General features: G+C 45.1%; 1 protein-coding gene across 12 annotated transcripts; it reads right to left on the minus strand.

Moving 5' to 3' along the window:
• Positions 1-523: 523 nt before the first annotated feature.
• On the minus strand, positions 524-10,290 carry LOC146753156 (rho GTPase-activating protein 32-like). Of its 12 annotated transcripts, none has more exons than XM_085530972.1 (7): positions 10,161-10,290; positions 7,429-7,567; positions 6,524-6,919; positions 4,095-6,228; positions 3,414-3,612; positions 2,582-2,727; positions 524-2,360 (listed from the first exon to the last, which is right to left on the minus strand). In XM_085530972.1, the coding sequence occupies exons 4-7, from the start codon at positions 4,264-4,266 to the stop codon at positions 1,903-1,905; spliced, it is 975 nt and encodes a 324-aa protein (XP_085387098.1). In that variant the 5' UTR covers positions 4,267-6,228; positions 6,524-6,919; positions 7,429-7,567; positions 10,161-10,290; the 3' UTR covers positions 524-1,902. The 12 variants fall into 12 exon arrangements, with proteins under 12 accessions (XP_085387098.1, XP_085387101.1, XP_085387097.1 ...); XM_085530975.1 differs by having other exon boundaries at positions 6,524-6,931; XM_085530971.1 differs by having other exon boundaries at positions 6,524-7,199.
• Between the last annotated feature and the right edge of the window lie 760 nt (positions 10,291-11,050).

The following is an 11,050-nucleotide window of genomic DNA, read 5'->3' on the forward strand; positions in this document are numbered from 1 at the left end:
ATGCTATGCAGTGGTTTTAACCTTCCTTAACAAAGTTATCACAGAAGTGCCAGCAGCATCACTCCTTGACTCAGCTTTGGCCAGCACTTGAACTGGTTCTGTCTGACATGGGGCAACTACTGGCCTCTTCCTACAGAGAACAACACTGCAGCCTCTTTGCTGCCACAGTCCAGACATTAGACACACATGTGTAACCCCTTCCTTTCACTCCCAAAGTGCACGCACACACCGGTACCACAATGTCCTTGTGCAGCTCCAACACTCTGCACACCCCTGTGCACACACATATATGTGCATGCTCGTCCTTGCACACATACCCACAGACCTATACACACCTGAGCAACCCCACTGGTTTGGGCAAAGGACATCTGAACATCAAGACAGTAGTTTCGGTCTCTGAGTTTACACTTAGAGAAGTCTAATCTGGGACAACACAAGTCAGTGAATATTGGGCCAAATCCTTCTGTACTTAATTTTCTTCATCATCATTATGAAGACGAATAAAACAACAGCATGTTTCTCATTGTTTTTAATGTTCTTTTATTTCTATTGTACAATAAAATTTACATATAAATATGTTCAATATAAATTTATTTTTCCCATGAAACACCTAGACATTTTATAGTTTGAATAAGAACTGCGTCTGCTTTGTGTTTCTTTCCCATTTACAAAACTCAGTGCTTTTAGGTTTATGCAAAATTGTTGAGGATGAGATCACATTGATCTGCTTGGTTCATGCAATCTAACCTGGATACATATGACATAGGAACGTGGTCATCCAAGAAATTCTCAGGAATCAGTGAAGTAAGATTTAGGGTGATTAGGCCCTGGAACAGCCTCCCCAGATTAAGTAGTCACAGCACTGAGCTTGCCAGATTTCAGGAAGTATTTTGGACAGTGCTCTCAGACACAGGGTCTGATTTTTGGGTAGTCCTGTGTGGATCCAGGAGTTGTACTTGATGATCTTTTTGGGTTCCTTCCAAACTGGGATATTCTATGGTTCTATGGTGCTAAAAGTATGTTTAGTCAACAATGCAAACCATCTCTCATACTCTAATAACAGAGCATAAGATGATTCTGTCTGTATTAGGTGGGATGAACTCAGGATATATTCTGAAGTAGGAGCAGTGTTTGGTCATGTGTTATTTCACTCGGAAAATCTGGTAAGACCATACCATAATTCAGGGCAGACAGCAGGCCAAATCTTCACTGAGCTGAGAAGGTAGCAGGATCTTTGGCAGGTACAAGTGGAGTTCAGACACAGTATTCATGTGAATGAATCACCACATCTTTCTGTTTTGCAAAAGGTGATGTTGATCTCTTAAAAGAGGCCTACATATGCCACAAAGACTTCTGACCACATTTCTAGTGCTCCTACCAGGAAGTTTCAGAGAAAATATCAACTCGTTGTTCCTGTAACATTTCCTCTGAATCTTGTTGGATTTGATGAACTTTGCTGAATTCAAATCAGGGTTTCCAGGGGAACTCTGCCAGTTTTTCAGCAGTGCACCGTGACGTTCACAGCTCCGAGGCAAATCAGTTACATGGACTAACTGAGGACCAAGGATTCTTTTACTTCAGGGTCTCCAGCTCAGGAAGATGCCCTCTGTGATGACAGCTCTTGAAATGAAGAAAAGGGTCTGGGGCCATGAGCTGGCACTCAGGGTGGTATTTTTAGTGATTGGGTATATCCATAAACAGTTATTTTCTGCTCTTATCCAAGTTTCCTCAAGATGGACTTTCCCAAAATTTGATGAGGTGCCCTTAATCTGTCAACATCTGCTTATTCTATCTTCTTCTCTTTTTAAAAATGCCATATTTTAAAATGAACACTGGAAATTTTCTCTTCTAAGCATTTCTTCTTCCAACACCCCATCCCGTTGACTGAGCATGAGCGTGCCTTTAGTCACTTGGAAAGACAGGACTCATCCTTTGCTGTTGAGGAGAGAGTGGCTCGGAGCTCGTGCTGCTGCCGGGTGCCTGGGACTGGAGGCCTGACTCCAAGTCCCCCTCCAAGAGGCTCGGCTGCTCCTCAGTGACAGTGACTTCGTCCTGCTTGGAGGTGCCGCTGTTGGGGCACTCGGGTTGTGTTTGGTCTGGGCTGCTCTGCAAAGGCACCAGGCCACAGTCCAGGCTGGTGACTGTGTTTTCTGGCAGGCTCAGATCAGCCCCTTCAGCAGAGCTGGGAGAAATGAGTGCCTGAACAATGACCTCCTGCTCTCCGTCGCTGCTGGCACACGGGAGGCTCTCATTTGAATTGCAGCAACTTGTGCTTCCCATGAGGTCTCTGTTGATGGAAGCACTCTCTGAGCAATCAGCACTTGACCTGGCTCTTCTGGGTTCACAAGAGCTCGATTCACCTAGGAAGGAGTGGATACACAGGGGTTAGCATCCAACTTCCTCTGCCCATGGAGGCAAAGGCTTCAGAGAAAGCCTTTTTCATCCTTTGGGAAAACAGGGGTCAGCTGAAGATGTCAGGTATGGGCTTGAACGCCAGAAGGAGGTACAAGCCCACTGAAAGCATGAATTCTACCCATGTTGCTGACAAGCAGTGCTTTGAAAGCTGGATTTGCACCCTTACCTGCCAGGACCACGCGTTCTGCTTTGGAAGGCTCCCTGGCACTGCTCTGCAATTGGTGTTTGGCCATATGGGATCGTTTGCGCAGGCAGAAACAGGAACACCAACTGCCAGCAGGTGATTCCTTCCTCTTGCCGGGAGAACATGGTCTGCAGAGAAAACAGAGCAGTCGTGGTGCAGGGTGAGGGAAGAGCTGCACCGAGCCCTTGCCAGCAGTTCCCTACTCCTGGCACTGCCTGCTTACTGCTGAAACACAGCTTAGAAACGCGCTCTGTTTCAAACAGCAGAGGATGCTTCCATTCCTACAGCTCAGCCCTCAAGTCCTGCTGGCTACATTCCTCTCAAAAGTGTCAAGCAAGATGCGGAGCATGTGAGCAAAGGCTCAGCAGCAGGACAGGAGCTGGCAGGCGTAACTGCTTTCTGAGAAAATGGTGCAGCCATAAGGGAAGCTCAAAAGCATCTCTGACTCTTACGTTAACACCTCCTTGGCCTCAGCTCACTGCCATCTTTAATTTCTAGTGCCAGCAAGTCCGACCAACAGCTCTGCTTACAGGAGAAGCGCAATTGGTTTCAGGTGCGTGGCCCTGAAATCTGGAAAACCCCAGTGTTTCCAGGTACAGGCAGCACAGGCCAGGATAGACACCAGCGTGGCTTTCTGCATCTTGTGACTGCCTGCCCAACCAGGAAGGAAAGGCACCTTGTGTGGCTGAACTGAGCCCATAGTGCAACTGTTTTTTAGTTGAGTGCTTGGAGATATAATGGACAAAAAATAAACCAATAGAAATCACCTGAACAATGATGATAGGGGCTGGAAAGGGAATTCCTCTTTCTTTACCTTTCAGATGGAAAATCAATGATTGCGTTGAAGTTCCTCAGTACAGCTGCAGGCCCTTCCTCCACTTGTATCTTGCTGCTCCGTGTTGCAACAGGAGAGCTGCTCTGGCCTCTCCTCTCAGCCTGTGCCTCCTGCAGTGTGAGCAGCTTTGTGGATGGAGACACCCACACAGACTTGGGCCCAGGCAGAGAACTGTGCCCTGCAAGGGAAAACCACAGGTGAGATGGAGGAGGAAGCAGCAGCACAGCCATCCCAGTTCTGCATTTCTCTCAGACTTGCTTATCCGAGACACTGGAAGAAGAGGAGCTCAAAATAACCGTGTGCTCAGAGGTATGCTCATGGCAAAGGACACAGCCACAATTAAGAGCAGCTCACTGTATCAAAAACAGGCAAACAAAAATCCTAGAAAAACTAGGGGTCTGGGATTTCAGAAAGCTTTGCTGCCACATTTCAATCAAGCTTCAACTGCTTGCAAAAAATCTTAACAGCAGTGATGGTTTTCTCCATGTAAGGTTTGTGTTTGGACACACTAAGGATCCAGGAATGGGGCACCATATTCTAATCTAAGCCCAGAAGCCTGCTGTCTCCTCAACAGTAATAGAATTTTCAAAGGTCTTGGAGAAGCCCTGGATTGGATGAAGCTGTCAGATCAAGATCAAGCTAATGGAGGAAGATGCTCACCTACTCCCTCTCCCATGGCTGGTGTGGATTTGGAGCAGAAGATGACATCTGTGTGGCTGATGAGGAATTCCACAACAGCTGACTGTATCTGCAGCTCCATGCAGGCAGCTTCACTGGCGCAGGAAGATTGGCTCTGCTGGGATCTGAAGAAAAGGCAGATCTTACAAGTCATTTCCCCGAGGTCACTTCCCCAAGTCTGAATTTCTGTAGCCAAAAACTGTCAAGCTGGGCTCTGGAGACTTCCGCAGTGGGCAAACAGCGATGCCACTGATGTGATGCCACTAATTCTCCTGGATGATCAGAGACACAGCAGTCCCAGCTAAACAAGTGAGTAGAAACTGTCATCTAGAAATTGTGCACCTGGGTTGGGGGACAGCAGAACTAAGCATCGTGTTGAAATGGAAGAAGAAGTTTACCTTAAAAGGTTTGGAGCCCACACTATCGCTAAGTTCTTAGCATGCATGTTTATCACCGAGCAGATCCCTGCCAGAGAAATCAAGTGTCTTATTAAGTCCCATGGGGACAGTGCACTGGTGGTCAGCACTGAGGCAGACTTGATGCCTTCCAAGAGGCATCTGGGGAACACAGAAACACAGAATGACCCGGGTTGGAAGGGACCTCAAGGATAATGAAGCTCCACTCCCCCTGCCTGGCAGGGCCACCTATCTTCCACATTTACTAGACCAGGCTGTCCAGGGCCACATCTAACCTGGCCTTGGACACCTCTACGGATGGGGGATCCACAACGTCCCTGGGCAGCCTGTTCCAGGACCTCAGCACTCTCCTAGTAAAGAACTTTCCCCTAACATCCAACGTTAATCTTCCCTCTTTCAACATAAAACCATTTCCTCTTGAACTGATATTATCGGCCCTTTCAAAGAGTTAACACCCCTCCTGATTATACACACAGCCCGTGCCATCAAGGCCAAGCGGTGCAAGCACTGGGCAGCTTTACAGCCTGATTGCACAGTGCAGCTCCTCGCAGCAGGCATTCGTCTCCAAGTCCACTTTGCTATTAACCCCATTCTACCAATAGCAGGAGAACAGCAAAGGAAAAGGAATTCTCACAACCATTGTGAATAGCTTAAATAAGCACCTCCTGGCACCACCACAAGTGCCATCAGTGAGAGGCAGGATGTGGCAAAGACGTGACTCATGGGGCTAACAGAAAGAAGACCTCAGAGCTGGGGCACTGCTACAACCACTAACCAGGATGGCCAGGGAACTGGTACGTGTCATTTCCAAGACATTGCCCTGAGCTTATAGAGATCCTGGCATACAGCTGCTCGGTCAGCAGAGGGTTCAGGAGCTCCCTGAAATACATCTTACACAGGGAGCTCACGCTGTGAATGTCTTGGACGCTGAGCTCAGGAACCTGCTCCATATTGAATTCATGGCTGCAGAGAAGGACACAGAATTGGGCAGAGGGCTTTGAGGAAGATGAAAACAAGTCCAAAGCCACACAAAATACAGTCAAGAAAAGGAAGGACTTCTGCAGAGCTTTCCATACGGTCTCACATCACAGTTAGAAGCAGGAGAGCTCTTGTGGCACAAAGCTTGGAGCTGGAGAAATCAAGGCTGCCTCTAAGATAGTGCTTGCTAAAAGACTTGTGCTCTAGACACCTCACACCTTCAGTGTTCTTCTTTGGACATATCCCAGGATTTCGGTGTCCTTCTTGCAGTGAGGGGCCAAGAACTGAACACAGAACTCAAGGTGAGGACTCACCAGTGCCAAGTACAGGGGGATGATCGATTCCCTGCTCCTGCTGACTCCAACCTTCTGCATTCCAGTTCCAATCTAAACCATTCCTGCTGTGGTAGTACTTGAATCCTCATTTGGGGCTGGACCTCAACAGGTCAACACATCAGAAATAACACAATGTGCATCTTGAAGACGTGTCTCAAAGCCCAGAAAATCCAACTCTCTGACCTTGGCACAACTCACCAACCAAGAGCCAGGCCTTGACAACTTGGCTGATCTGAGCACATAGGAGGGGGCCAGACAGTGGACCAGAAGTGTCCATTTCCACTGAAGCTCCTTGTAGAGAACAGCACCAATCAGCAGGCGTGAATCAATTCATTCACAGGCTTCACAATGAGTCTGTTTCTTTATAAAAGAAACCCACATCGATTCCTAATCAAAAAAGGGAGGAGTTAATATGGACCAAAGAAGTTTCTGTTCCTACACTTCATCCCTCACCCCAACTTCCCTTGCCCCATCCCCAACTCCTGGATGATGCCCACAAGCTTAAAGGCAGGTCTCAAACCCACAGGGCTCCGTTCACAATACTCCATCAGAATGGATGTTACACTTCTTCTATACACTCAAACAGACTGAGCAGTGGTATCTCAGTCACTTAAAACACACAGAAGCATCCAAACCCAGAGCACACACATCCCTTCCTGTGGTACTGCAGCCCACAGCTCACCTTCACACCTCTGTTGATTCCTGGTGTTTTACACACATGCAGCCTCGCTACGGTTCCATGGGTGTCACACAAGACCTGCAGGACCTCTTTCTCCGCAAACCCCACCTGTTGGGTGTTTCCTGTTGGCACTGAACATGAACAAATCTACCGCTGAGCAACAGGACGTGAGACAAACAGCAGAAAACAACCAACCTGCAGAACTAACTCGTTTGGGTTGGCCCAGATGTTAGCATGCTCCCTTTCCATGGCCCAGGCCAAGCTTGATGAGCTGCTCCTCGTTTGCAGAGGGGGAGAACGCTGCAGATGGGATGTGGTGGCTATGCACACATCATGCCTTTCTCTTGCTTTTCCTCTCTCCATCTTCCATTAGCAAACAGCATCTATAAGCTTTCCTTCCTGAAAAAATCACTGGTTAAAAACGAATTGGTAAGCTTGCTTTTAAAACTGCCTTCTTTATGCAGCTTGATGCTTTAAAGCAGAAGCTCACCTAGCAATGGTGGGTCAAGTACAATTTGCCCTTGGTCAATCCATGCTGACTATTCCTGAAGATTCTTCCTCTTTAAAGCTCTGTGTACATCCAACCTAACTCCAAAATCTTATCAACTGTGCCTTATCACTTTCCATTGCGTTTTAAAATCCTCACTGACTCCTTTACTTGTTCCCTTGCTTGCTATTTCTGTGCAAACCAAACACTGGAGTTAGGGTTCTTGTAAAATGAACCATGGCCTACAGGTAGAAGGCACCAAAATTTATGCTTAACATACTTTGCTCAATCTGTATCTTACTTCGGTCAAGGTTTACTAGATACTGAAGTATGGAGTAAGCACTATATACAATGAGAAGTAAATTTCTGGATTAAGTGCTATATTTTTTCTGTAAGAAACTAGCACTACATCTTTACACACCTGCTTTGTTCTCTGAGTATTTAGATCAAGCGGAGATTCTTCAAACACTGAAGCTACATCAGAAAATTCCATGGATCCAAACACATCTGGCACATGGCTGCAGTCTGGCACATCTTCATTATGTCAGAGCCTTTTCAGACTGAAAAGAAATGTGCCATTGAGATTCTTTTGCAGAATTAAAAGAAAGATTTCATCAAAAGATTTCATCACTAAAATCTAAATAAGATTGCTTTGCAAGTTCCAAACTATGGCTAAGAGCTAATGCAGGTCCACAAGCCAGCAGCAAAAACTTTTATATTATGTTCTTAATACTGTAATTTTGGATTTGACGTTCATATCAAGAGCAGAAGGGAAATTACTCTTAGAGCTCAAGTCATCTTTCACAGCCTGTGTCAACAAGAGCAGCACCTCATAGCCTTTGGTTTGAAGACCCGGACCACAAGCTAGCTAATGATTTTACACAGAATTCCAGAGTTCAAGTCATTGTTTCTATTAGGGCTGCAATTCTACTGAAAGCCTTCAAGTTCATCACACTGAATTATCACTGGCACCACACATAACTCCACGTTACATATGTGATCACAAGCAACCTGGCAACTTCAGACAATTCCAAAGCACTCCACGTGCACTTTGCTACTAAAGTACAGAAAAAGGAATTAACATCAGAAATAGCTGCAGTCAAAACCATCTAAGAATCCAAGTCTCCAGGAAACAAGGAAAGCAAATCCTCTCCAGGACTGTCTTCTAAAAGGAAACAGATCAGAAAGGTGAGATCTTTCCCCCTTTGATCACCCACTCATGTAACGTCCATGTCATTTCTAAGTATGCTGCCCAGACCAAGACTGAGGATGCTTCAGAAGAAGACCTTCCCTGCTAAGCCAAACAGAACAAGTAAGGTACCAAAATATGTAGAGCCAAACATGGAAAGGTGCTCTAAGAAGGTAAGCATCACAAGAGACCAACAGGAATGCTTACACAATCCAAACAATGCACAATGTCTGTTCCACAAGCTGCCAAGAGGAATGTGTGCAGTACTCACAGCGCACCATGTACACTGCTTACTGCAGTCATACAACTTCGTAGGACCAGACCAACTTACTGAAACATTTTAATGAACAGACCGAACTGTATGGAACTAGGAGGACAAGTGGTGAGAGACCACAGGCTGAATGCAAGCCAGCAGTGTGCTCTGACAGAAAAGAAGTACAACAAGATCATCAGCTGCATTAAAAAGCAGCACAACCAGACCAGGACAAGTCATTCCTGCTTCAACACTCCCTGGACCACATCTACAATACTGTATCTGGTTTTTGGCCAGGAAGGATAACAACCTGAAGCAAGTTCTGGGGATGACCTCCAGCCTGTGCAGGGGGCTGAAGCTCCCACTCAGAGAAGAGAAGCTGGGGAGAATGATCTTTGTTCAGAGTGCCTTCCAGTAGCCTTAGATAGAGGGATTTCATAAGATGCCTAGGAAAATGCTCGTGCTGTAATGATTTGCTTTACTGAGAGATACCAGCAGCTTACAAAATGCCAAGCTCTAACCTATTGGTGAGGAAATATTCAAGCCTTCCAGTACCTAACCTGTGCTTCAAGACTTCAGTGACAGAAAATCCATTGGATGGGGCCAGAGGAATGCATCTCACCCCATACCCTCTGTACAGCCACCATTTGTTTAAAGGATCACTCTTCCTTGAGGCACAAAACTAGAGCAGGTTACACAACAGACTGACACCACAAGGGCTTCTCTCTAGATACAAACTGCAGCAAAGAGCATCACAAAAATGGGAAACCAACACTCAGATCAGATCTGTGTCTCTGCTCCGCTCATTAGGAGCATCATGTTTTACTCCCCTTTCAGAGGAAGATACTTCTTCAAGGATAACAAAATCCAGCTCAGCTACACAACACAGTACCAAATAGCAATAATTATCTAACATTTCCTGTAGGGAAAGAATCCTAAGCACAAGTTATTCTCTGAGTTTCAGCTGGAACTGAAATATTTTCTTCAGTGTCTGATTTAATACTACGTTTTCATTCTAGAGAAACAATGGAGATAGCGCAGTGATGCTTACAGTTGCTGCCAGGCAGCGTTGTACAGAGCCACAGTCAATCTCAGCTGAGAGCCCAAGGAAGTGAGAAGGAACAGAACTAGGACAGCTGACTTAAACTGGCCAAAGGATATTCCATACTATATGACATATTGTGGAAGGAGTTTTGAAGGGGGTAGAACTTCATGTAAATCTCTTCCACTACTAGGAGGCTAACTGGACACTGATTGGTAGGTGGTGAGCAATTGCTTTTGCATTCATCATAACTATTATCCTTTATCTCAGTAAATAATTCTATCAATTCAATCAACCCATTAGTTCTACTTTGTGTTACTTCTCCCGCCTTAAGTTCTCTCCTGCAATCCACTGGAATGGAGTGGAGTACTGTAACTCTCTCTGCCAACAGAAAAATAAAAACACATTCATTATTATTTATGGAAGACTGACTACAGTTCAGGCTCACTGGTTTGAGGTCTCTAGGCATAACCCTGACTGTGAACATAAGCAATTGCTGAAACAATATGTCAAAAAAAGACTGGAGCTTCCTCTTCCAAAAGGTGGTCCTTAGAAACAATGCAATCAAACAGCTTCCCTGTAAGATAAGGTTATCTGAAAATGCATTTAGAGAGTATCAGAGAAAGGTAAGTAACAATGACAGCACAGAAAGCAGAAACTATTTCTTACCTCTATGACTATAAATATTTCTTTGGTGTCTCTCTTACGTGATCCAATGGGCAAACATGTTGATGACTTCAGTTCTTCATGGCATCAATTTCTGTTTTAGCATGAGGCAAGTCATCCTTAAGAGACCATAAAAGCAAGCGATGAAATCGCTAACTACTGTGACATACCAGGTACCACATCTGACTGCTGTGAAACATAACAAGCACATACGGGACAGTACACAATTCAACATCAACTCAGCAATGACTGACATCACTCCCATAGAAATTCTGAAACAGAGCTGTGAAAAATGAAAAGTAAAACATTCAGCATTTTCATTGGTATTTTGGTAAAGTTGCTGTAATAATGTAACAATAATGTAATGTAATGTAATAACGTAATAACTTCCTCCATTTTACAGCCAGAGAATACTGCCCTCTGAACAACGAGGAAGAAGATTTGTGGTGCTCTGTTAAACTTTTTCCAGCTCTACAGTATCTTTCAAAAGGCAATGGGACCAGTAGGCTGCATTCGTATGTACCATCCCACCTGCCCCCGTGTTCTTGAGAACTCCACAACTCCAACAGAAGATATTCTCATATTTAAATGCCTTTTGGCTTACCCCTACAGTAACTTTCTCCATGATTTTTAGTGCAACTTTTTCACCAGTAAGAAGATGCCGCCCGAGTTTTACCTTGGCAAAACCACCTACAAATCAAAACACAGATGCTTAAAGTTGAGTGTGAATTCTTCTCTAATATAATATTACAATTTCCAACTGGTTTAAAAAACGAATTTCAAATTTATACAAATGAAACCTGACTTAGAGAACTGACAAGAGCTGTTAATCTATTCTCAGATTAATTCTAGAGTGGTGAGACAGACTGTTAGGCGTGCTGTTTCTGTACAAA

The sequence above is a fragment of the Coturnix japonica genome, unplaced genomic scaffold, assembly GCF_054131305.1.
Source record: "Coturnix japonica strain WE unplaced genomic scaffold, WE-NBRP24 Scf039, whole genome shotgun sequence".
NCBI lineage: Eukaryota > Metazoa > Chordata > Aves > Galliformes > Phasianidae > Coturnix > Coturnix japonica.

Coding starts and splice junctions, on each gene's coding strand:
- LOC146753156 (XM_085530972.1), bottom strand. CDS start 4,266: ATGACTTGTAAGATCTGCCTTTTCTTCAGATCCCAGCAGAGCCAATCT. Junction 3,613..4,094: donor AGCCATGGGAGAGGGAGTAG/GTGAGCATCTTC, acceptor TTTCCCTTGCAG/GGCACAGTTCTCTGCCTGGG. Junction 2,361..2,581: donor AGAACGCGTGGTCCTGGCAG/GTAAGGGTGCAA, acceptor ACTCCTTCCTAG/GTGAATCGAGCTCTTGTGAA.